The sequence below is a fragment of the Ovis aries genome, chromosome 1 (assembly GCF_016772045.2).
Source record: "Ovis aries strain OAR_USU_Benz2616 breed Rambouillet chromosome 1, ARS-UI_Ramb_v3.0, whole genome shotgun sequence".
Lineage (NCBI taxonomy): Eukaryota > Metazoa > Chordata > Mammalia > Artiodactyla > Bovidae > Ovis > Ovis aries.
The window spans coordinates 69,748,131-69,772,960 of NC_056054.1; the positions used below are offsets into that span (position 1 = coordinate 69,748,131).

Genomic DNA, 24,830 nt, shown 5'->3' on the forward strand with positions numbered 1-24,830 from the left:
CCGCACCAGTACTCTTGCCTGGAAAATTTCATGGACAGAGGAGCCTGGTGGGCTACAGTCCACGAAGAGGCAAAGAGTCAGACACGACTGAGCACACACGCATGCACCATGCACTTCCTGAAAACTGCTTCTCCCTATTGAGTTTTTAATAAATACTGGGTGACAAGATGAGATTATATTCCCAACCTAATCCTGGACTGTAAATCCTGAGTTGTCTCAATTCAGACACACATGCCTTAACAGACAATTCAAGGGTAGAGTTTGACCTATTGTGAAAGCTGAGGTACCTAAGGACCACTGATTGAGTAAAAGGCTTTTCTCATCTACAAGAAAAAACCAAAGTCAGGTGTAGACTTTTCCTGAGGAGATTGTTTTAAGTCTTTGTAGCACACAAATTAGACTCTAAAAGGTCACATCCATAGAACATGGCGAAAGTTACATTTTTCCAAATTTATTCTTTCAACACAGAAAACTTCGAAGAGAATAGTACAATGACCATCCAAATAATTCTAATTAGATTCAACTCCAACATAACCTTAACAAAAAAATTGAATGAAAATGTTAACATGAAAATCTTTTTTTAATTAAAAAGTTTTATTCGCTGTACAGGGTTTTGCTTACTGTGTGGGGGCTTCCTCTAGTTGTGGTGAGTGGGGGCTGCTCTGTTGCGGTGTGAGGGCTTTTCATCGTGGTGGCTCCTCTTGTTGCAGAGCACAGCCTCTAGGCGTGTGGGCTTCAGCAGCTGTGCCACAGGGACTTGGTGACTCCATGGCACGTGGAATCTTCCTGCACCAGGGATTGGACCCGTGTCCCCTGCATTGGCAGGGGGATTCTTAACCACTGGACTACTAGGGAAGCCCAAGAAAATCTTAATTAAGCATTTCCAGAAGTCAAAACTTTTAGTAAGGATACTTTCTGCCGTATCTACCCTCTGGGTATTGTATTAAATATTTGTGATATATAGAGAGTATTTATGATATATACAGAGATAAACAAAGAAACTTATATAACATTGGTTTAACATTATGAACCAGTTAAAAGATGAGAAATACCTACCAAATACATACCAAGTGTAAATTTATTTTACAAATGTTTAACTTCTCCAGCAGTGATTACCAAGAAGGTTTTATCATGAGCTCTGAGTTTGAAATGACTCATTTTATCTGCATATAGAAAAGTGCTTGCTTTTCTGTTTTTCACAACAGAGAGGAGTTTTCAAGCTCATCTATGAAAACATTGCTCAGATTCTTTAAGATTTAATGTAAGTGTTAGTAGGCGGGCAGCAGGATAGAGTGTATCTGTGTTGAACTTGTGCAGATGGTGCCATACCCAATTCCTGCCAACAGCTCTAAAGCCTGAGAAAATTTCAAAGGAATATAATATTGCATATAATAGATAAACTATGTCTAAAGTCTGCCTATTCCTTATGTACAACTACCTAGAAAAACCCAGGCTCAAAATTGGTCAATCGAGTTAATAACTCATTTTTTTTTGGTTGTTGACTATGAGTTCTTTTCACATTTTATCTCACTGACTGCAACAGCTCTATGAGGTAGGCAGTGTTATTGTTATTATTGCTACTTTATGGATGAGGTAACTGAAGTTGAGAGGTAACATTGCCCAAAGTAATGCCACTACTTGGTAGGATTCAAACCTAAGTGAATTTAATATTAAAGCCTAGACTTTTAAACTCTGTTTTTGCTGCCCCCTCTAATAAGCAAACATACTAGATGACCCTTGAATTAGGCTAGCTTTTTCAAAGACAGAATAAATGCTGCTTTTCTGCCAGCTATGATCATGTTTGCAGAGGGAACACGTCAGAAATACCTCTTGTTTATAAGGATCAGAGCTTGTGATTCACAATAATTCTTAAACAGCTCTAGAAATAAAAGTCTTGGATACTTTATTCTCTTTTATAAATTTTTATTGTTATATAATTAATATTTATAAACATATTATATAATGTTGTATATGTATATATACACATAACACATAATACATATATACACACATGTTTACATATATATACATGTGTGAAAGTGCGCATATCTTAAGACTATAGCTTGGTTAATTTTTACATAGATATATACCCAAGTCAAGACCTAGATTATTTTCAGCACTTTGGGTGCTATATTGAATTTATATTTTTTAACCAGTTGCTTAAAGTGGGAGGACATGACTGGTTAAAATTTCCTTGGGACCTACAAAAATCCAGGCCATTGACCATGGTTTGTAGAGTTGGGTCAAGTGAACCTCCCTGAGCCAGCTCATATCTGGGATGTCACTCCATCATCTTGACTTGGGATCAGGTTCATTGCCAAATCTAATAGCTTGCCTCAGTTTCTCCCAAAAGACCATAGCAAAGGAGGTTTCCTTGTTTTTGTTTTGTTTTCATGGAAAATATCAAACATATACAGAAAGAATGGTAAAATGTACCCCAAGTACCGGTCACCCAGTTTCAACAGTAAATCTATGGCCAAACTTTTTGCATTTTATCTCTTATCTCCCTACCCACTGCTCCCTTGCTCCATCTATTTTGAAATAAACCCCAAATATCATATCATTTCTTCTATAAACATTTCAATGTCTCTATAAAGAATAAGGATTCTTCTTAGCAATAGCTTTTGAAGCAAAGAAAAACTATAGAAGATCTTTGCTTTTTCATCATTGACCCTACAAAGGTTTTCTTGGCTAACCAATGGTCCTTAGCAAATCATGTACTACTAAGAAGGTAAAACCTTAATTTTCAGGAAAACTGGCTGAGTTTTCTGCATCCAAAGTGGTTTATGTGAAATTCACCTCATGACAAATCACCAGGTTTTCAAAGCTGTTAGCCGTCTTGGGCTTCTCAGTGCCCTGGCCACCCTGATCTAACTCTTAGGTATTATGGCTGTATGACAAGGATGCTCTTAGTTAAGCCAGAGAAGAGATAACTCTATACGTAAACCAGAGTATTTGTTCTAAGGATGGTTAGCAGCATAATAGTGATAATATATGTTAAAACTACCACATATAAAGTAATCTCTCAGATTAGAGAGGAAAATTTCCCTTGAATGTATTCAATATTACCAGTTTCTATTTACAAAGAATATGTTCCCAAAAGTATGCTTTACAAGGAAAATGAATAAATATTCTTATATATTATTAATGAGAATGTTAATTTGTAGAGGGTAAATTGATAACATGTACCAGAAAAATGTATTTAAAAAATATATATTCTCTGATCTAGGAATTCCACTTTTAGTAATATTTCATAAAGAAGCAAAATTTTGTTACAACTTATTTAAACCAGGTTAGTTAGTGAAGTCACTCAGTTGTGTCCGACTCTTTGCGACCCCATGGACTGTAGCCCACCAGACTCCTCCGTCCATGGGATTCTCCAGGCAAGAATCCTGGAGTGGGTTGCCATTTCCTTCTCCAGGGGATCTTCCTGACCCAGGGATCGAACCCAGGTCTCCCACATTGCAGGCAGATGCTTTAACCTCATGGCACTAATAGGAACACATGCCCAATCAAAGAACACTGGTCAAAAAAATTAAAGAATGTTCATATGATGTACAGCCATTTAAATATGTATAAAAAAGTAAATTAAAAAAGTCAGGCCACATGACAATATGTATATATATTCCCAAGTTTAAAAAATAATTAAATAAAAACAAAAAAAAGGAAAACAGAAGAGAAAAAGACAGGAAAATTAGAGGAGAAATCCAGGGGTCCCACCATTCCACTAACAGAATAGAAAGTAAATTACCACAGAAATAAGAACAATATTTCCAAATCTAAAGGATATCAGTCTCCCTATTGAAAGGGACTAGGGAGGGCTCAACACAATGAATAAAAAAGTCCCTATATCAGGAGATACCAGGGTGAAATTTCAGAACCCTGAGATATTGGAGTACATCAAGCAGTCTATCACATTGCCCAAAGTGCCAGTCAAATAGAATAAAAACAATATAAATTTTTCAGACTAACATCATCTCACAAAATTCAACTCCCATGCACCTTCTTTGAGAGGTGACTGAAGGATGCAGCGTAATTTACCTAGAATTTTGGATTGACAACGTAGATGAGAAAAATTCCATCACTTACTAGCAATATAACCTTGGGTAAGTTACTTAAGCTCTTTAAGCCTTAATTTCCTCTGTGAAAGTGAAAGTGTTGGGTCGCTCAGTCACGACCGACTCCTTGTAACCCCATGGACTGGAGTCCGCCAGGCTCCTCTGTCCATGGGATTCTCCAGGCAAGAATGCTGGAGTGGGTTGCTATTCCCTTCTGCAGGGGATCTTCCTGACCCAGAGATCGAACCTGGGTCTTCTGCATTGTAGACAGATTCCTTACTGTCTGAGCCACTCTCATTTCCTCTGTAATGGGAAGATAATTATATTGTTGTGAGGATTAAATTACTTAATATATAAAAATGTATTTAGCTAAATGCAGTATTTTATCCTGGATTAGATCTTGGAATTAAAAAAAAGTATAGAAGTGGAAAAAATGATAGGATCCAAATAAAGTTTATAGTTTCATTAAAACTATCATATCATTTAAAGTTTCTTGTTTTGACAAATGTACTATAGTTCTATTAGACATTAGGGGAAGTTGGGTGAAACGTATATGGGAACTGTACTATCTGTGCAACTGTACTGCAAATCTAAAATTATTCCAAAATAAAAGATTAATTTAAAAAAACTATTGACTCTTACTTCATACCAAAATAGATCATTAACGTAAATGTAAGAGCTAAAACTATAAAACTCCTTTACATAAAACTGTAACATAGTTACCTTAACTTAGGCAATGGTTTCTTAGATGAAAAACACAGCAACAAAAGGAAAAACAGACAAAATTGACTTCATCAAAATTAAACACTTTTATGCTTTGAAAGTGAAAGTGAAGTCGCTCAGTCGTGTCCGACTCTTTGCGACACTGTGGGGTGTAGCCCACCAGGTTTCTCCATCCATGGGATTCTCCAGGTAAGAATACTGGAGTGGGTTGCCATTTCCTTCTCCAGGGGAATCTTCCCAATCCAGAGATCAAACCCAGGTCTCCTGCATTGCAGGCAGACACTTTAACCTCTGAGCCACGAGGGAAGCACATTAAGAAAGTGAAAAGACAGTTAATGGAATAGACAAAGTTTGCAAATCATATGTCTGATAAGGGACTGGTATGCAGAATATACAAAGTATTGTTACTAATTCAACAATAAAAAAACAAACAATCCAGTTAAAAAAATGGACAAGGGATTTAAATAGACACTTTCAAAGAAAATACACAAAGGGTCAATGAGCACCTGAAAAGATGCTCAACATCACTAGTCATTAGGGAAATGCAAATCAAAACCTCAGTTAGATACCACTTCACACTCACTAGGCTGCCTAAAATAAAAAGGACAGACAATAATAAGAGTTGAGAATGTGGAGAAGTTGGAACCATCACACATTGTTGGTGGGATGGTAAAATATTGTAGACACTTAAAACTGAATGGTAGTTCCCCAAAATGTTAAACAGAATTACCACATGAGAAAGAAATTCCACGCTTAAGTATATACCCAAGAGAACTGGAAACCTATGTTCACAAACAAATATGGACACAAATGTTCACAGCAGCATCAATCACAAGAGCAAAGAGCTAGTAACAACCCACATTATCAACTGATGACTGGATAAACAAAATATAGTATACTCACATACTGGAATAGTGTTCAGAAAAAAAGAGTTGCCTACTAACAGTAGGGGTTGAGGGAGCAGAGAATAGAGAGAGACCACTAATAGGCACGGGGTTTTTTTTTTTGAGTGATGAAAATAATCTGAAACTGATATGAATATTCTGAAATTGGTGTGAACCATTATTACTAGTGGTGGTGACTGAAAAACTGTGTATATACTAAAATTTATGTAATCATATACTTTGAAAGGCTAAATTTTATGATGTGCGAATTATATCACAATAAAACTGTTATTTTAAAGATGTATTTAGAATAGTTGCTGGGATAAAGTAAATACTATGTTTCTGAATATTTACTGCCTCTCCTTGTAAAAGTTTTAGTTGTGTGACTTACCTTAGTCAATGAAATGTGGCTGAAAATGATGTATATCATTTCCTGGAAGCTTTGGGAGGCACCATATCACTTTCCCCTCTGCTGTAGCAATCAGCAACATTCAAAATAGAAGTGGCTTCATCAGCAAAAACAATGCAGAGGGCTTCCCTGGTGGTCCAGTGGTTAAGAATCCTCATGCCAATAAGGGGGCACGGATTTGACCTGTGGTCCGGGAAGATTCCACATGTCTCAGGGCAACTAAGCCCATGAGCCACAGCTCCTCAAGCCCATGCTCTAGAGCCTGTGCTCTGCAACAAGAGAAGCCACGGCACCACGACTAGAGAGTAGCCACGGCACCACGACTAGAGAGTAGCCCCCGCTCACTGCAGCTAGGGAAAGCATAAACAAACCAATGGAGAGCAGAGCTGCAGCCAGCTTTCGATGGACATTTCGCATGAGCGAGAGCTAACACTGTAAGCCATGAGATTCTAGGCCATGTATTAATAACAACAACAAAAACTAGCATAATTACCACCACTGGCAGAAATTAGGAAACAGTGTTGGCCCATCACCTCAAACGTATTTATGTGGAAATACCATTTAGACAGTGAAAATAGAGAACTGGAGGACAGATGAGAAGTCAGGGCAGGAGAAAGTGTGTCTGACTTTTTTGCGATTAGCCTGCCCGGTTTCTCTGTTCATGGAATTCTCCAGACAAGAATTCTGGAGTGAGTTGCCATTCCCTTCTCCAGGGGATCTTCCCGACCCAGGGATCAAACCTAGGTCTCCCACATTGTGGGCAGATTCTTTACCATCTGAGCCACCAGGGAAGGTCAGGGCAGATGAAGGAACATGCAAATCCATGACTACTGAGTGGCCTGTTCTGGTTCTGGGGATTCAGAGAAGCCACACACGGTCTCGCTGTTAGCTAATGTTGATTGAGTACTGACTCAGTTCCAAGTCCTTCTGGGCTCTGGGGCTTATGTATTCTCCAGTCTCATCAAAGAGCAGTTTGGTGATGAATAGGAAGCTTCTCCAATTTTGACCCACAAATAAACAATTCTATTTTAGAGAAATTAGTGAAGCAAATAAAAGGTTGTGGGATCTGTTTAAAATAGCTGCAGAGTGTTAAGGGCTATGAGCCAGGCCAAACAATACACCTTCCCACACACCCGACTTGGGCCTGTGATTACTCAAATCCCAGCACTGCCCCGGGGCACTGCCTGCCAGGGACAACCCTCCTCAGAGCCCAACTGGAAGGCAGTTTGCTGGAACAGGGCAGAGCTGTACCTGGCCTTCGCCTTTGAATTGACTAGGCATTAATTGGGGCGGGGGGCAGGGGAATGCCAGACACTTTTCCTTTATAAATTTATGCTGACCATCACAACTCCTCACCATTGGGGTTTCCACCTCCTCTCCTGGAAGCTGGCTTCTGCAGTTCTGGCAGCGGCTCAGTGGGGTGATGAGGCAGGGGGAGGTAAGTGGCTCAGTGAAAGTGAAGTCACTCAGTCGTGTCCGACTCTTTGTGACCCCAGGGACTGTAGCCTATCAGGCTCCTCCGTCCATGGGATTTTCCAGCCAAGAGTGCTGGAGTGGATTGCCATTTCCTTCTCCAGGGGATCTTCCCGACCCAGGAATCAAACCCGGGTCTCCCGCATTGCAGGCAGTCGCTTTACCATCTGAGCCACCAGAGAAGTCTGGCGGCTCAGAGACTCCTTTAAACTGACAGCCTAGGCCTGACCAGAAGTTTATCTGTTGTGAAAAGGCTGCAGAGAAAAATATTTATTCATGCACCCAAAGTTTTAAAACTCTCTTTGTAAATGGAGTGTAGTTGGCCTAGTCCTGAGCACCAGGCACAAGGATAGAGGAAGCTGGATTTCGAGATGTACAAAAGAGAGAGACAGTGCAAGGCTCTGGGGAACAGCTGTTGGCTCTTCTACCCACAGAGAAGCATCAGCCTGGCTGGGGTTAGGCAGGTCCACACACAACGGTGCCTTGAAGATAGAAGTACAGTGAACACCAAGGAGGGTCCCGTAGACCAGACATGGGTGGGCATGTCAGAGAAGACACCAGAGACCAGGACAGCCTTTGCCTGGAGAGAAAGAGTCCTTGGCAGGGGAGGAGACAGGGAGCTGTGACTTGCTGGGTGGCTCTGGTCAGTCTGCTGAGGCGGGCTGTGGGCAGGGGCTGCCTGGCCCACCCCCTGCGGCAGAGGCAGGGAACAGTTAGGCGCTCCCAGGTGCATCTCAACTGCCACAGCACCTCTCAGCCTTGGAGTCTCTCATGTGTTCAGTATGCATTTCCTTTAAAAAAAAAAAAAAATCAGAGAAACATCTTGAAAGTCAACCAGTCTCCTTCCACCTGGCCCTGCTCTTCCTTTTACTGAGGACAGCCCGAAGAAGATCCCTTGCAGCAGCAGCTAGTTTGTAAGAGTCAACTCAGGATATAAAAAAATACTCTGGGCCTGAAATCCCCCACTCTGGCTTATGATTCTTCATTTCTAGACATCCTTGGTAAAGTCTAGAGTGCGGAAGAGATGAAGCCAAAGTCCCCGATCAGGAGAACTTAGTGTCTGGGTGAGAGCAAGTCATTGGGCAGGAGCCGATGGGATTCACAGTAGTAGCAGGGATCACAGGCCTGGCCCTGGTGCTGGGTGGGGCTTTGGGATGGCAGAGAGTGAGGAAGGGGCATGAAGCAGGCCCTTTCCCGCAAGTCGGACGTAATCTCTGACCTCCAGCAGCACTGTATCTGTACTTATTCTATCTCTCCTACCACGTGTGAGGACCGAAGGTGGTCTGGTTCTGCCTCCTCAACAGTGCCTGGTGGATGTCTTTTGCTGAAGCAGTTATTCAGTAATTAGAGGACTCTGAAGTCAGGCTGGGTACACTGAGATTCTGGGTTTTCCACTGACATTTGTATTTTGCAGATGTTTATCCCATTTCAACAGTGAACAAACTGAGGTACAGTGATTTATTCAACTGTTCATTCACTCACTCAATAAACATGTATCGTGAGCTAAGACGTCGTCCTGAATTCTGGGGACAGGGACAAAAATCATAAAGCTTGCACTCTAGTGTGGGCAGGTGAATAAAAACGAAGATAAAATACATAGATAGTTATCAATGCAATGGAGAAAAATAAAGCTGGGAAGGGGCTTTTAGAAAGGAAGGGTCAGAAGCAGCCTCCTACGCAGCTGATACGTGAACAGAGTTCAAATGGAGATAGGGAGTGAGGATTGTGGAATGTGAAATTTGGCCAATGGCCACTGCAGGAAGGGAAAGGACCCAGGAGTCTGGTGACCCAGGAGCAGTAAGGAAGCCACCAACGTCTGTGACTTGTCCAGGTTTCATCGACACAAAGCTTGAGTCACAGTCTAGTGTCAGAACTCCACACCTAAAAACCTTATTTCATGGGCATTGCAAATCTTATGACTCTTAGGTTTTTTCCCTCCTATATATATCCTCACTTAAACATATTAACTTATAAGCCAACTGTAAGTCCTCAACATGCCTATTTTTAAAAAACTATTTCAACCATTAAAAAAAATTATTTATTTTTGGATGTGCTGGATCTTCTGGCTTTGTGTGGGCTTTCCCTAGTTCCGGAAAACTGGGGCTACTCTTCATTGCAGTGTGCGAGCTTCTCATTGCAGTGGCTTCTCCTGTTGAGGAGCAGTCTTTACACACACAGGGTTCAGTACTTTGGCACAGAGGCTTAGTATTTGCGGCTCACGGGCTCTAGAGTACAGCAGCTGTGGCACACAGGCTTAGCTATTCCGTGGCATGTGGAATCCTCCCAGGCCAGGGACCAAATTGGTGTCCCCTGCACTGGCAAGTGGATTCTTATCCACTGCGCCACCAGGGAAGTCCCTATGTCAACCATTTTTAAGTGTACAATTTAGTAGCATTAAATACATGCAGTGTTGTGCAACTATCTCTACTATTCATTTCCAGCACTTTCTCATCATCCCAAACAGAAGATCTGTATCCATTAAACAGTAATTCCCCTTTCCCCCATCCCATGGTTGATGTCTACACATTAGATATGTGGGCCAAGTACAAAAATACTGGTATATGTCTATAAATCTGCTACTGTAGGTACTTTGGATTGGTGGAAATACACTACGTGTCTGGTTTATTTCACTTAGCATTTTTCAAGCCATCCATATTGTAGTATGTATCAGAATTCCATTCCTAGGGTTTTCCCTCTTGGTCCAGTGGTTAGGTGCTTTCACTGCTGGGGCCCAGGTTCAATTCCTAGGTGGGGAACTAAGATCCAGCAAGTCACAAGGTATGGCATGAAAAAAAAAAATTATTCCTTATTATAGTTGAATAATAGTCCATTACATGTGTATACCACATTTTATTTACCCACTCATCTGCTGTCATTTGTCATTTCTATCTTCTTGCTATTGTGAAAATGATGTTATAAACACTGTTGTACAAGTATGTTTGAGGGCTTATTTTGAATATTTATCTAGAAGTGGAATTGCTGGATCATATGGTAAGTCTATGTTTAGCTTTTCTGAGGAACTGACAAAACTTTCCCACAATTGTTGCACCATTTTACACTTCCAGTAGCAATGGACAAGTGTTCCAATTTTCCCAAACCCTTACCAACACTTGTTAATGTGTCTTAATAGCCATCATAAAGTGTGAAGAGACACCTCACTGTGGTTCAGGTTTTACTTTTCTCACCGGCTACTAGAAACAGCCGAATTTGTTACTCACCTTCAATAGGTGCATATATTTTTAGTTTTGGTCCTAGTGGCTTTTTGTTTTCTGACTCACTTCTAAATATATACCAGAGATTTTTAACCAGGGGTGATTTTCATTCTCAGTCCTCCCAGCTTTTGGCAACTGGAGACATTCTAGGTTATCATGACTGAAGGAGGGGTTGCTGCTGGCCCTTAGTGCATAGAGCTGAGGGGTGCTGACAAACATCTGACGAGGTATTGGACAGCCACTGGCAACAACTTGGCCCCAACTGTCAACAGTGCCAAGGTAAGAAGCCCTGGATTATAACTATTCTGTCATAGTTCAGGTACCCTTGTGAAGTGCCTTAAATCCTTCTGGGAATAAAGCAGCATACACAATGAACTACTGCTTCTGAATTAAATGATACTACAATTGTAATGATGCAGAAGGCATAAATTTCTTTTTATAACTACCTCTGTATATATATTCAAATTATATAAATATATTTATTGAATCAGTTACTAATCAAATAACCTAAAACACAATGTGAGATAAAAATACTGCCATTACAATCTTCAAAAAATAACAATGTTTCTGAAGGAAATAACAAATCCTGGTATTTTAGGCCTTTCATTATTGAAAAATATATACCAGGCTCTGTGTTTGGCACTAGTTACACATGGGTGGACCAGGTGGATATGGTCCCTATACCCAGAGAACACATGCCTCACTCATGAACACCTGATGTTAGCCTATACCTTTTCAGACAGACCTTTGATGCCTACTCCCTTTTCAGTTGAATACTTTAAGGAAACAGAAATTCTTATAAAATGGAAAACTTTAATTGTTTAAAGCAAAGGCACAAGTAAACATTTCAGGTTATCATACAATGTTACAATAAGAAATTCCAAAGGTAAAATGAAATACATTATAATTTTGCATCTCTATAGTATATTTAATGTATTATTCTATCTTCTCTTCTTTGGAATGAAAAGAAGGTATAGGCGGATCAATGGATGTAATGTAAAAACTTGGATTATAAATAGCATTCACCCCATTTTTAATCAGAAAATTTAATTTCAGAATGAAATTAACAATTAACTAAAAAACATTGTTTCATTAATGACAGAGCAGCAATAACTTTCAGGCTAAAGTTCATTGTTTTAACAAAGTAAATCACTGATTTAATGAAATGTTAGCTTTTGATGCCTGGTACTTATACAAAAATCAAGCTGGCCATGAAAGGGCTTTATTAAAACAATTTATACACTCATTTTACTTTAAATCTGAACATTATAGTGCATTATGTAAAGAAAAAGAAGCATGAGGAACCATGTCATTTCTAATGATGTCAGAAATAAAATACTTAACAAGGTCTAGACCTTGTTTTCAATCAAAGGCACTATCTGGAGAGTAACAAGCTGCATTCAGAGCCAAGAAAAGGTTTTTTTTTTCCTTCCCCAAATAGCCAGCCACTTTAGGGACTTGATGTCTCAGTTAGTCATCAAACACTGAATGCTTAATACCTATCAACAAAAAGGGTAGAAATCACGTAGTTATATCTTTGACATATATTTCCAGGAAGAAAAATTTTTTCCGCTAATTTTTTAATAGGCTATTGAAATATTTTCTTGGTCTGTAAGGTCTCTGTTTAATCACCTCAATGTAATTTCCACTTTATTCAAGTGACTTGTAACCTCTTCTCAGCATTTCAACCCAGGATGACAATGACACCAGAAATAAACTATTCCAAGGGAGCAAGTTATCCTATTACATCCTAAAAAGGCCAGGAAGATTTTAAACCCTTCTAAGAGGCATCTGAATCAAAGATCTTGAAAGAAAAGACTGTTGTTTCTAGTTTTTCATTTTTCAAATTATAACAGTCCCAACAGATTAAGGTTTACTTAACAACTAATTCCTAACCAGAAACAGTACTTAGGAAATTCTCTAAGGATATCTTTCAAAGTTTAGAATTGAAACATGATTCTAAAAGGATGTTCATACTTTTAAAGTCAAATTATAACAATGACTCAATGAAGCATACCCTAAAGGTCAATGATGCATGCTTTAGAGAATGGTGTCAAGATTCTGGAATTCTTTCCCTTTTTCCTCCATTTCCAAAGGCACAGATATCCTTCCGAATTTTCTATGGCTTCAAATACTTCATAATCTAAAATAGCTGGCACCGTCTCCATTTTGAATAGTTTTAAGTATAGGATCCACCAGGAAATTTTAGGTCCAAACCATTAGCTCAATAGCAAAAGCAAATCTTCTACTTGAGACAAACTGAAGAGGTAAACCTACATGTTAGAGTATCTAAATTAAAATCAGCAAACTTTCTCTAAAGTGACAGCCATTAGATATTTTAAGCTAAAGCGTCTGCCTGCAATGCGGGAGACTTGGATTTGATCCCTGGGTTGAGAAGATCCCCTGGAGAAGGAAATGGCAACCCACTCCAGCACTCTTGCCTGGAAAATCCCATGGAGGGAGGAGCCTGGTAGGCTACAGTCCATGGGTTCACAGAGTCGAACAAGACTGAGCGACTTCACTTTCACTTTCACTCTGCTACTGTAGCACAAAAGCAGTAACAGACAATATGCAAATGAAGAAGCATGGGTATGCTCTAATAAAACTTTATTGACACTGAAATTTGAAGGTCATATGATTGTCATGTGATTTTTTTTTTTCCCTCAACTCTTTAAAAATATAAAAATCACCCTTAGCTTGTGGGTCATGTAAAAATAGGCTGTTGGCTGGAACTAGCTTACGGGCTGGACCAGTCAGATTTCTTGATGTGGGGGTCAAAGCTATCTTGTTGCCATAAATCATCTCACTTCACTTGGGCATCAACAGCCTCAAGAATGACAGCAATGAACCCAAAAAGTGAATCTCAAAGGCACCAGTCAGACAATTCTAGTAGCACCTACGTTCATAAGCTTTATGTAGCTTATGAATGTTGATACTCACATATCTATACATACATATATATATATCTGTAATATATCCAGGAAACAGTTTAAATCAAATTTATTTAAATCACATTAACTGCCAGAAAAGCAGGGAATTGATAAATTCATTTAGTTGAGCCTTTTCAAATGCTTTGGTGTCAGAACAATCTGGATTAAAACTTTAGCTCTGATATTTACTAACTTGTGGCCACAGTTAAATTACTTAACCACTAGAATTTAGCCTGGAGCTATGGACACAGGAGGCGTGTTTTCAATCTTGTCTCTCAAGAGCTTGCTTACAAAGGGCTTGCTGGGAAAGCGTTGCTTACAATGTACCATAAGGCTTACCTCCTTGTTAGAAAACTAGTTTTGTCTCTTCTATTCCATTTTATCATGTAATTTTTTTTTCTGCATGCAACATATTGTACAAAATTTACCTCTGTATTTACTGAATTCTGCCCTCCTCTTATTCTTGAGGATTATTTTCTTTTCATAAGCTGCTGAGGAAAATTAGAGTAGAAAGCATCCAGCCACCACATTTCTGGAGTCTTTCCATAGTGGAAATGTAGTTTGGGTGTTTCCTCTAATTTATCAATGACAGACATCAGTTTTCTAGGGAAAAAAAAATCTAGATGATAAAGAACTGGTAGGAACGGATTCTTATGGCTTGCATCACCTATAGATCAGTAACTAGAGAATCTGAAGATAACACTCATAGATTATTTGCAGATATAATTGTTGTGCATCGTGGACCTCAGTTCATTGCTTAAATTATATTAAGTAGAATATTAACACTAAGTGATGCCTGCTATAACCTCTCTAATCAAGAAAAATTTAGTAGTTACATACACATGAAGTAAAAGATTTCACCAATAGTGTCTTTGAATAAGCATCAGTTATGAATCTGCTAGTGTTGAATGCTAAGCAAAATACTAAAGCTATTGCAATATTAGTGTTTGGTTTTATTTTCCGTTTTCTTTAACCTATTATTTACATAGGTCCAGTTATAATGCTGAAGGCAGTCATTTTTCAACAAGTACATTCTCCATGTAAAATGTTCAATGTTGGGTGGTACAGATTTATAAATATGTACAAAAACCCAATATATTTGTAGCTAACTAGTACTCTGGTAGGCAACACATGGAAGCATCATATGCACATAAAAATTTGAAATTAAAACAAAACTTAAAATTCTTAAGACAACCATTAACTTGTGTTTATAAAATTATGTGAAAAAAGGCTTTATGTTTGGGAATTTTCAATGGCCCACTAATAAAGCAGTAATTTTAGTTAAAAAAAAAAAAAGTTTCCAAACACAAAATACCAAGATAACTCAGATGTATGTCTTGGTTAAATGTGTGTAGACAGCTGCTCTGAAAACAAACTGATAAATATAAATATACAATTTGTTCACTGAGCATAAAATATTGCACGAGAACAGCTTTGTCTGAAGAAAATTCAATTTTCCATAGTTCTGAACTTCAAAATGGTTCCCCACATATAGATATAATTGCATTTTCTAAACAAGAAATGTTAATATTTAGTAATACTGTTAGAACCTCGTTTTTCCCATTAACCATATTCTATTCTACTTTATGGCAATGGTAAGTCAGTGGTGAAGATTTGGCAAAGATAAAAAGGCAGATAAGACTGTAAAATATATATTTATATATATATATACACACACATATACATATGAAACAGATATGTTCCAAAAACCCTTTGTCATGATAACTGATCCCTTAAAGAAAAACGCACAGTCTAGGTCACAGTGATGGTCAGACAGCGGTTGAGTACGACGCTCTTCTTAGGGGCTGCTCCTTTTGAGCCACTCGACTGCCCTCTCTGGTCTCCAGAGTGCTGCCTTCTGCCTCGCTTTCACTACCATCTGCCAGAGTGGGGTCCAAAGACATTGGACCAGATTTTCTGTGCAAAGGGAAACCAATGCCACTTTCCTGTAAGGAATTATCTATAAACTCTTCATCAGAGGAATGGAATGATTCATCATCTCCTATTAAATGGTTGACGATGTGGATTCCATCAAAAGGGGGTTGGCTGGAGAAGCCTCTCTGGCCTTTTAGGCACCTGAGCTGTCAAAACAAAATCCAAGTTAATATACTCAACTTGGGGAAATGCACACACTCCAAGAAAGGAAACATTTCATATTTAAGCAAGAAGATACCTTGATCTTTTTTCAATTTATGGATATAAATAGTAACTACCAATTTTTTAGTGACTCTTAAATATCATGCAATGGGCACATAATTTATTTTTAGTTAAATCATCATAACAATCCTATGTGGTTGATTTTACTGTCTTCATTTTAGAGATTAGGAAATGAGAGACTCAGGTAGTAAGGCATGCTGAGGACACACAACAGTCAAGTTTAGATTCAAACTGAACCTCTGCTATGTTAGAAATAACATAAACCCCCTGTACCCATCATCAATTTCAACATCTAACACATCATGGACAGTCTTCTTACAATATACCTCTCATATTCCTGATTATTTTGAGGTAAATCTCATCCTGTCAGTTCACCTGTAAATATTTCAGAGTATGTCTGTAGAAGAAATGAACTTAATAAAGACAATACTCTGAACTATCACACACCCTGTCTTAGAGCATGTCTCCATAATTTTGTGAATAATGATGATGATAATGGTTTACAAATCAAAAACATTTGCTGAGTCTCCATCCTGTAAAACAGCCTAAAGACCACCATACCACTATCACTCAGTAAGAGCAGAGATGCTTTCTTCCCACCATGATATGTTCTTCTGTGTAGAGGGAACGTATAATATTTCTGTCTTCTCTCCCCTATTCTTCCCAGGGAGAGAGTGACTTCTCTCACTAAGGGGTAGTGGAGAGGAATGGCACATACTACTCAGCTCTTTTTTCTTCTCTTTCCATCTTTGGGAACCAGGTTCTGCTTCTCCATCCCTGGAGTCTTACAGGGCCATACCCTTGTGTGGGAAGGGCTATGGAGATCAAATGCTATCTATTACTGGGTGTGCAAGTCAGACAAACTCTAAAGCTCAATACTGAAAAACCCACTGTTGTCACACATCAAAAACCACATTCTCCCAAACCAGTTTTACCAGTACTGAGTGATTTTCTTTTCATCATCTGTCCCTTCTTTGCCTCAGTCCCTTCAAATTCCCACCCCCCCCACCAACAGATACTATCATGTCCACTACCATACAATTAAGACATCAGCCTCTTTTCAAGAATTTGTTTCAAAAATATAAAATTTAATCTTGATATTATCACTTGTTTAATTTCTCTCATTCATCATGAATTTTCTCCTACAAGAGTTTTTTTTTTTAATCTAAAACAACAAAAACAAATAACTACCCAAATCTACTTTGACTATCAAGAATTTGCTAAAAATACACTTCATATCTCTTGTCTTTATCAGTATTATCAACCTGCAATTTTTGTTCTTTAGGGACAAATTCCTGGTCACTAACTACCTTTCCAATCTTGAGATAAAGGCAATGTGAAATATTCAGGAAATATTACATACACTTTCAAAACTAACGGTTCTGAGAGTAAAGACATTACAGCTTTGCCATAACACCTCCTAGCTTTCCTGATAGACATCCGGGAAGAAGTGAAGAAACCCTAGTAAATCTCTGTTGGTATGTGACAATGGGAAACAAGAAGGATGCTGGGGCTCAACAAAGCGATGTCTGCCTCAGGGAAAGCGTCAGACATTAAGAAATTCTTGTGCCCTAGGCTAAGAGAACATCACTGTGAGTTACTATGTAACTGAAGTAAAACCTTCCTCTTTGGCATAGCACAAGGGAGATAAACTTCGAGTTGAATCTCCAGGGAAAGGGCATAGAGCACCACAGAGACCTTCCCGTGGTTGTGATACCCACTGCATTACTACAACTGCCATGCTCTGATGCAACATCCTATCACCGAATTGCAACACATGATTTATAGCTCCAAATATAAAATTAAGTCAGTTAATCTCTTCCTTTCTCTTGTCCCCAGACCCTTTTGAAGAAATAATACAGAGTGCATGTCCTCCTTCTTCCTGGCTATAAAGGAGGATTGTGGCAGAGGAACTACAACTTCCCGGTTGTTGGAAAGCTGTAGCTTTTCTTTAACAAAATTTACTGCAATTAAAACACCAAAGCCTCATATCAAATGTAATCACTAACCTCAAATATTATAGGAAATAAAACTATAGATAGAAGGGTCATTTCTTCAACATCAGAGATGCAATTTAAAAAATGCTTCCTTATTTGATAATTGCTAATACAGAATAGCAAAGGCACATAAAAAGTTTTTGGTGGAGAGAAGAAAAATCTGAAGGGAAGGGACTGTTTGATAAAACTGAAGCTATCTAGTTATCCCCTGGACCTAGGAGTGTGCATATTGGTTCTGAGAGGGTAGAGGCCTATGCAGGCCCTGAAAATAAACATCTGGTCAAGGAATTCCAGGGTACCAGTACCCAGAGTGTGGGCTCAAATGGGTTAGTCTTCAAGGTGGCTCAGATGGTAAAGTATCTGCCTACAATGCAGGAGACCTGGGTTTGCTCCCTGGGTCAGGAAGATCCCCTGAAGAAGGCAATGGCAACCTACTCCAGTATGCTTGCCTGGAGAATCCATGGACAGAGGAGCCTGACGGGCTATATAGTGGGTCCCCGAGAGTTGGACATGACTGAGCAACTAACATTTTCACTTCCAGGGAGGGATGTCCTCTGGGACTCCACATCCTCTGAAAAGGAGTCTTCCTGGGAGAAGTCCAGAGCTGTGCCTTTTAAAGTGCCATTTTTGCTGTCTGTGTCTAAGAGCTGTACCGCTCAGCCTTTTTACTAGACTTCTAGGAACTAATTATATTTAAAAAAACAACAAAAATGCAGACAAGTAACCTTCTCAACCCAACCCCACTACAAAAACGTTCAAGGATAACACTGGCCACAAATTTAGATTAGCATATCTCAAAATATGGCTCACTGATCATCAGCATCAGAATAACCAAGGATGCCTACGAAAAATGTAGACTTGCTCCCCAGATTTAATGAACCCAAATCCAGAGCGTGAAAACCCAGAATTTATATATTTTAAAAGTACTTCAGGAGATGTTGATATGCTCAGTTAAAGGATCACTGAGGTAGATCCTCTGTTCAAACCAAATGAGGCTGACTCAGAAAGGAGTTGATTTACCCAAAATGGAACTATCATTTATTCAGGACAAAAGTGCTGCTGAACTATGAACATCTTTCTGCCTGTGTGTGTGTCTGGTATATACAAATGGACACCATCTTTCAGTAGTACAACCAAGCTGTTTTGGGCCGATTCTACCTTCTGGTGGTTGAAACAAGTAGTCTGTTGAAATATCTTTTCCTGAAACCTTTTCCTGGTATAAGAGTAGAATCTAGAAATGTATATGCTCAAAAAAGCGGAATAATTTTGATGTACATTCAAGGGTAAGGACCACCCTTTACACAATATTTCACTTTTTTCTTTTGTTTGGTTTTGTTTGACATTTTTGTGGGGGTCAATCACAGGATAAAGAACCTGATAAAAGCTATTGACTCTAGTCTTGAAAAGTACACATATATTCTTGAGTGTACCTTTTTGAGGCCCACAGTCTTCTAATTTTATAAAAACTATAGGAATATCTTCATAATACTAAAAGCAAAGACAAAAATTTTAAATTGTGAAGTGCCAATAATGCACTCATATCATGGAAAAGAGAAAGTATTATTTTTCTAGGTGAAGTTAGACATAGGCTCTAAAGGCAACGAATGTGCCTCAAAGTACTTCTGAGATTTCACAAGGAAAGAAAGGCACCAGGACTCTCTGGAATTGTATGTAAAGGGATCTTTTCTGGGAAATCTTTGAATTCCTCATAGAAGGATCTCAGCAGGATCATGATACAATGATGGTTTTAGTCAATGCATCCTACCCAGGCATTCAGACCTTCCTGTCAGGTTTTAAAGTTCTGCAGAGAGTCAAATATTATCAGACATTTAAGGAAAGCATTTAAGAGAACCATAAAAAAGGCAACAAGTTAACAGACTATTTGGGAAGAAAAAACTTAAAAAAAAAAAAAAAGCATTACTCATTGCTTCTGAAGACACTGCATCCAAGTAAAAAGAAAAAGTGATATTCTAAAAAGGGGTCTTAGACTTAAATTTCTCTGACCTGAAAGATATGAGCTTTGATATTGAAAAAGCCTATCAAGTGCCCAAGGCAATGGTTTAAAAGTAAACCTATATCATGGTATAGATCACAATGAAATTTCAGGACACTGGGAACAAAGAAAAGACAAAGTATCCACCCCAAACCAACAAATTTTACATAGAAGATTAAGAATCAGAACAGTATTAGACAATAGATTAATGCTTTCAAAATTCTGAAAAAAAATTTCTAACTGATATTTAAAAAAATTATAATTATCTTAAAAAATTTATACTCATACAAACTATCAAGTAAATGTGAGGCTAAAGTATGAGTTAAAAGCATCAAGGACTTAAAATCTGGGGTCAATCATGATAAATCAGATAAATCTTTTCTATAGTTTATCTCCATCTTTTTTCCCCCCAGAAAGGTAAGTGATATGTCCACCAAAATGAAGTATACCAAGAAAGACATGCTTTTATTTTTGATCCAGGAAAAAGGAAGTCTAATGCAGAAGTGAGGCAAAAGGAATCCCTAGGATAACAAAGAAAGTTCCCATGATGACAGCTATGCAGGAGGCCTCCACCTGTACATGGTGACAGCTCTTTGAAGTAGACAAGCAGGCCAGAGGAAAGATTTTTTTCAAGAAGGTGAAATCAGGGACTTTCTGGGTGGTCTAGTGGCTAAGACTCCACGCTCCCAATTCAGGGAGCCTGGGTTCGATCCCTGGTCAGGGAACTAGCTCCCCTTTGCCACAACTAAAAGTCTGCATGCTGCAACTAAAGATCCTGCCCCCACAACAAAGATCCCATGTGCCACAACTAAGACCCAGTGCAGCCAAATATATAAGTAAATAAATAAAAGGAATAAGCTGTCAAACCATGCAAAGACAAAGATGAATTTTTAAAACAAAGGTAAAATTAATAGTACACCTAAACTGAAAGAAGAGAACTAAAACATAACAGGAGATTTATACTGTATTAGAGAAGAGTTTGCACTGTATGAGAGTCCCCTGGATAGCAAGGAGATCAAACTAATCAATCCTAAAGGAAATCAACCCTGAATATTCACTGGAGGGAATGATGCTAAAGCTGAAGCTCCAATACTTTGGCCACCTGATGCGAAGAGCCAACTCACTGGAAAAGACCTCGATGTTGGGAAAGATTGAAGGCAAAAGGAGAAGAGGGCAGGAGAGGATGAGATAGATAGCATCACTGACTCAATGGACATGAACTTGAGCAAACTCTGGGAGACAGTGGAGGACAGGGAAGTCTGGCGTGCTGCAGTTCATGGGGTAGCAAAGAGTCAGACATGACTTAGCGACTGAACAACAAGAGGAGAGTTAAACATAAGAGAACACATCAATAAAATGAAAAACACTAAGACAATCCTTTGAATGAATGTATGCAGGTGAAATAATCACAAGACACTGCTCCGTACAACTGAAAGGCAGTAAAAAGGAATGAAGTGCTGATACATGAATGAACCTCAAAAACATTAAGCTGAGTCAAAGCCAAATACAAAGGACAACATATTACGGGATTCTGTTTATACAGAGTCCAGAATAGGCAAGTCCACAGAGACAAAGTAGACTAGTGGCTGCCTATGACCAGGGAAGAGCGGAGGGGAAAGACAACGGTTGAAAGTGGACATGAGGCTTCTTTCTGGGGTGACAGAAATATTCTAAAATTAGGTTGTGGTTACTGTCACACAACTCTGTAAATACACTAAAAGCTATTGAATTTTACACTTAAAATGGAAGAACTTTATGATATGTAAGTTTTGCCTCAATAAATCTGCTTAAAATATTAACAACTAGAGCCAGAAAAATAAACAAATCCTACCTAAAGCATTACCAAACTTCCCTGATAAGACTACCTTGGAAACTTGTTAAAAATAAGATTTTCAAGGCCTTTGGTTTCCACTCTGGAGGAGAGGCCTCCAAGGAAACTCAGGAGCTTTAAAACACACACACACACACACTCACACACACACAAAATACACCTTTTGAAAGAGTGGATCCTTTCCAAATCTTTAAGTAGGATCCTGGTTTCTTTCCAAATGATTGAATCTGTACCAATAATTCTTTCTGGTTAAACAGTATCTCATGGTAACACACATTTGAAAGGCTCCATTAAAAAGATGAAGCATGTACTAAAAGTATGCAGGCCAAACAGAGGTCTTAAGAACTGCTAAGCAGTTTAATATTAGGTTGTTAGGGATGCTGGGGTTGCAAGAAGATACATGGAAGTATCTTAAGTGCCTACTGCTAAGTCAAAGCAGTCAATCTGAAAAAGCTAAATACTATATAATTCCAAATACAACATTTTGGAAAAGGCAAAATTGTAGCGACAGTAAGTAGACCAGTGGCTGTCAGAGGTTAAAAGGGAGAGAGAGAAGAATGAATAGGTGGGGCACAGGAGACTGAGGCAGTGAATTATTCTGTATGACACAGTAACGGCAGTTACAAGTCATCGTAACTAGTACATTTGTAAAAACCCACAGGGTGTACAACACAAAGAGTGCATCCTAATGTAAAGACAGACTTTGGTTAATATGCCAATATTAGCTCATGTATGACACTGACACAGATGTTCATGGGGGGAACTGTGGGAAGGTGCTGAGGGGGTTTATCTCTTCACTTTCTGCTCAATTTTTCTGTAAACCTAAGAGTGTTTCCCAAAATAAAGTCTTCAATTAAAAAAAATCGAGATGGTCTGTGATATTTGTCTATGTCTATGACCATATTTGTCTATAATGTCAGAATTGCTTGAGCAAATTTTTAGAGTATGTCTGTTTCAAGACAATGTTTAGGCTCATGTTCTTTATAACTGCTGGGTCATTGTATTATTAAGTTGGGTCACTGTATTATTAAGCTCTAATAAAGTGCCAAATCATTTCCCAAAGTATTATAACATAACCTCTTTAAATTTTGCAAGAATACTTTTGCCTTGCCTTCTGCCAGATTGACTGTCAAAGCAAATTAATGGTCCTTTAACTGATCATCCTGATTAAATTCATCTAGCCTCTTATTAGAAAATACAACACTGAATTTTCAGTTGTTCAATCACATTAGCAGAGATATGTGATTCTTGTAATTACATGGTAATGTGGTAATTCTTGTAAACTGATGGCATAAGTGTAAATCAGTAAAATGATTGAAAATGGTTTGGTAGTATTTTCTAAAGTTGAACACTTATACACCTTACACCTAAAATAACCATAGATTACAGTTTTCTTGGGACAAACTATTTTCATTCTCAAAAGTGCCCTGATTTGAACCATATATAGTAAGTCACTTAACAATTCCATTCCTAAGTATATAAACAATAGAAATAAGTATAATATACTGAAAAAACATTTATAATGGGATTTCATAGCAATTTTATTCATAATAACCCTAAATAGAAATAACAAAAGAATGAATAAATAAGTTATGGTATATTCATATAATTGATACAATACAATAATGAAAATGAACTTTTACTGCTACATGGAACAACATGGATAAATCTCACAGTATGAGCAAAAGAAGTGAAGCACAAAATAATTCATTCTGTATGATTCCATTAGTATAAGGTTAAAAACTAGGCAGTAAGTGGAAGAGTGACAAAGAAACCTTTGAAATGATGGCAAGGTTCTAGTTCTTGACTTTGATGGAAGATTAAATAAGCATTTTTTTTTTTTTGCAATAATTCATCAAGCTGGACCACTTAGGATTCATGAATTTTTCTGTATATAACTGATACTTTAAGAATAAAATATCTATTATTAAATAAAAATCCAAGAAATAATATCTATGGAAGGTTGCTAGAAAGACATGCAATTGCCATTCATTCTTCTTTTTTTTTTTCTTTCTTCTGCTAGTATTTGTAAACTCTACCTTTGGCTCTAACCAGACAATCACTAGTTATATATCTGGACTCCACTATTTTAGTCCATTATAACAGTGCTCTTATTTAGCCTAACACTTTCCTATTCAGTGTATTTTCCAGTACCATATGTGAATCCATAAAAGAAATCAAAGTTAAGGAGCAGGAAAAGGAATAACTGATTTGGTTTTGTCTTACCAGACAACATGAATCTTTAACATATTATGGTCCATGCTTTACACTGGCCACTTATGCAGACCACTTTGATACTGTAGGCATTTCTGCATGCTAATAATAACTCTGATTCTATTAGATTAGAACTAATTATTTTAACTATTAGATTGACCCATATGATACCACCATATTTGTAAGTGAAAGTTTAAGTATTAGCAATTTCCTTTGGTTTAACTGGGCTTCCCTGATAGCTCAGTTGAAGAAACTGCCTGCAACGCAGGAGACCCCAGTTCAATTCCTAGGTCAGGAAGATCCTCTGGAGAAGGGATAGGCTACCCACTCCAGTGTTCTTGGGCTTCCCTTGTAGCTCAGCTGGTAAAGAATCTGCCTGCAATGCAGGAGACATGGATTTGATCCCTGGGTTGGAAAGATCCCCTGGAGAGGGGAAAGGCTACCCACTCCAGTATTCAGTCCATGGGTCACAAAGAATCAGACATGACTGTGTTGACTTACATATTTATAAATAATTATATTTAATTAACCTAATTTTTTGTTATTTCTGTATTATATACATTCATGCAAACTGCCTCAAAATCTTTAGGGAACAAGGAGGAGTACAAATCTAAAAACAAACATTTCCCATCATGCATATTAAGTTTTTTAGTTTCAATTATTTGTTTAGTTGTATCCCAAGACTAGGTGATCAATAAAACCTCTCAAATATGCTTCCAAATTTATCTGTAACTTGACCATTTTGATAATAAAGTAGTTACATTCACCAGAACAAAATTTCCAAATAATCCAATAATAATAAAGACAAAAAAAAAAATGCTTCTTTTATTTTAAAAAATATTTTCTTTTGTTTTCCAGTATTTTGCTATTAAGTTTAAAATATTAGCATTTTATAAACCATTTTTATAACTTTTATAGCATTTTAAATAAATCAACAGGCATAAATACT

At 38.1% G+C, this 24,830-nt stretch overlaps 1 protein-coding gene across 14 annotated transcripts in view; it reads right to left on the bottom strand.

Annotated features, from left to right (window-relative positions):
* Positions 1-1,902: 1,902 nt before the first annotated feature.
* EVI5 (ecotropic viral integration site 5) overlaps positions 1,903-24,830 on the bottom strand; it is a 237,931-nt gene continuing 215,003 nt past the window's right edge. For 13 of the 14 annotated variants that reach the window (XM_060411662.1, XM_012176230.4, XM_027972164.3 and 10 more), the window contains one exon: positions 11,553-15,770. In XM_060411662.1, coding sequence (XP_060267645.1) covers positions 15,459-15,770 — 312 coding nt within the window. In that variant the 3' untranslated portion in view covers positions 11,553-15,458. Of the gene's footprint in view, positions 8,339-11,552; positions 15,771-24,830 lie in introns of those variants that run through there. The other variant, XM_060411667.1, reaches the window with a different exon arrangement.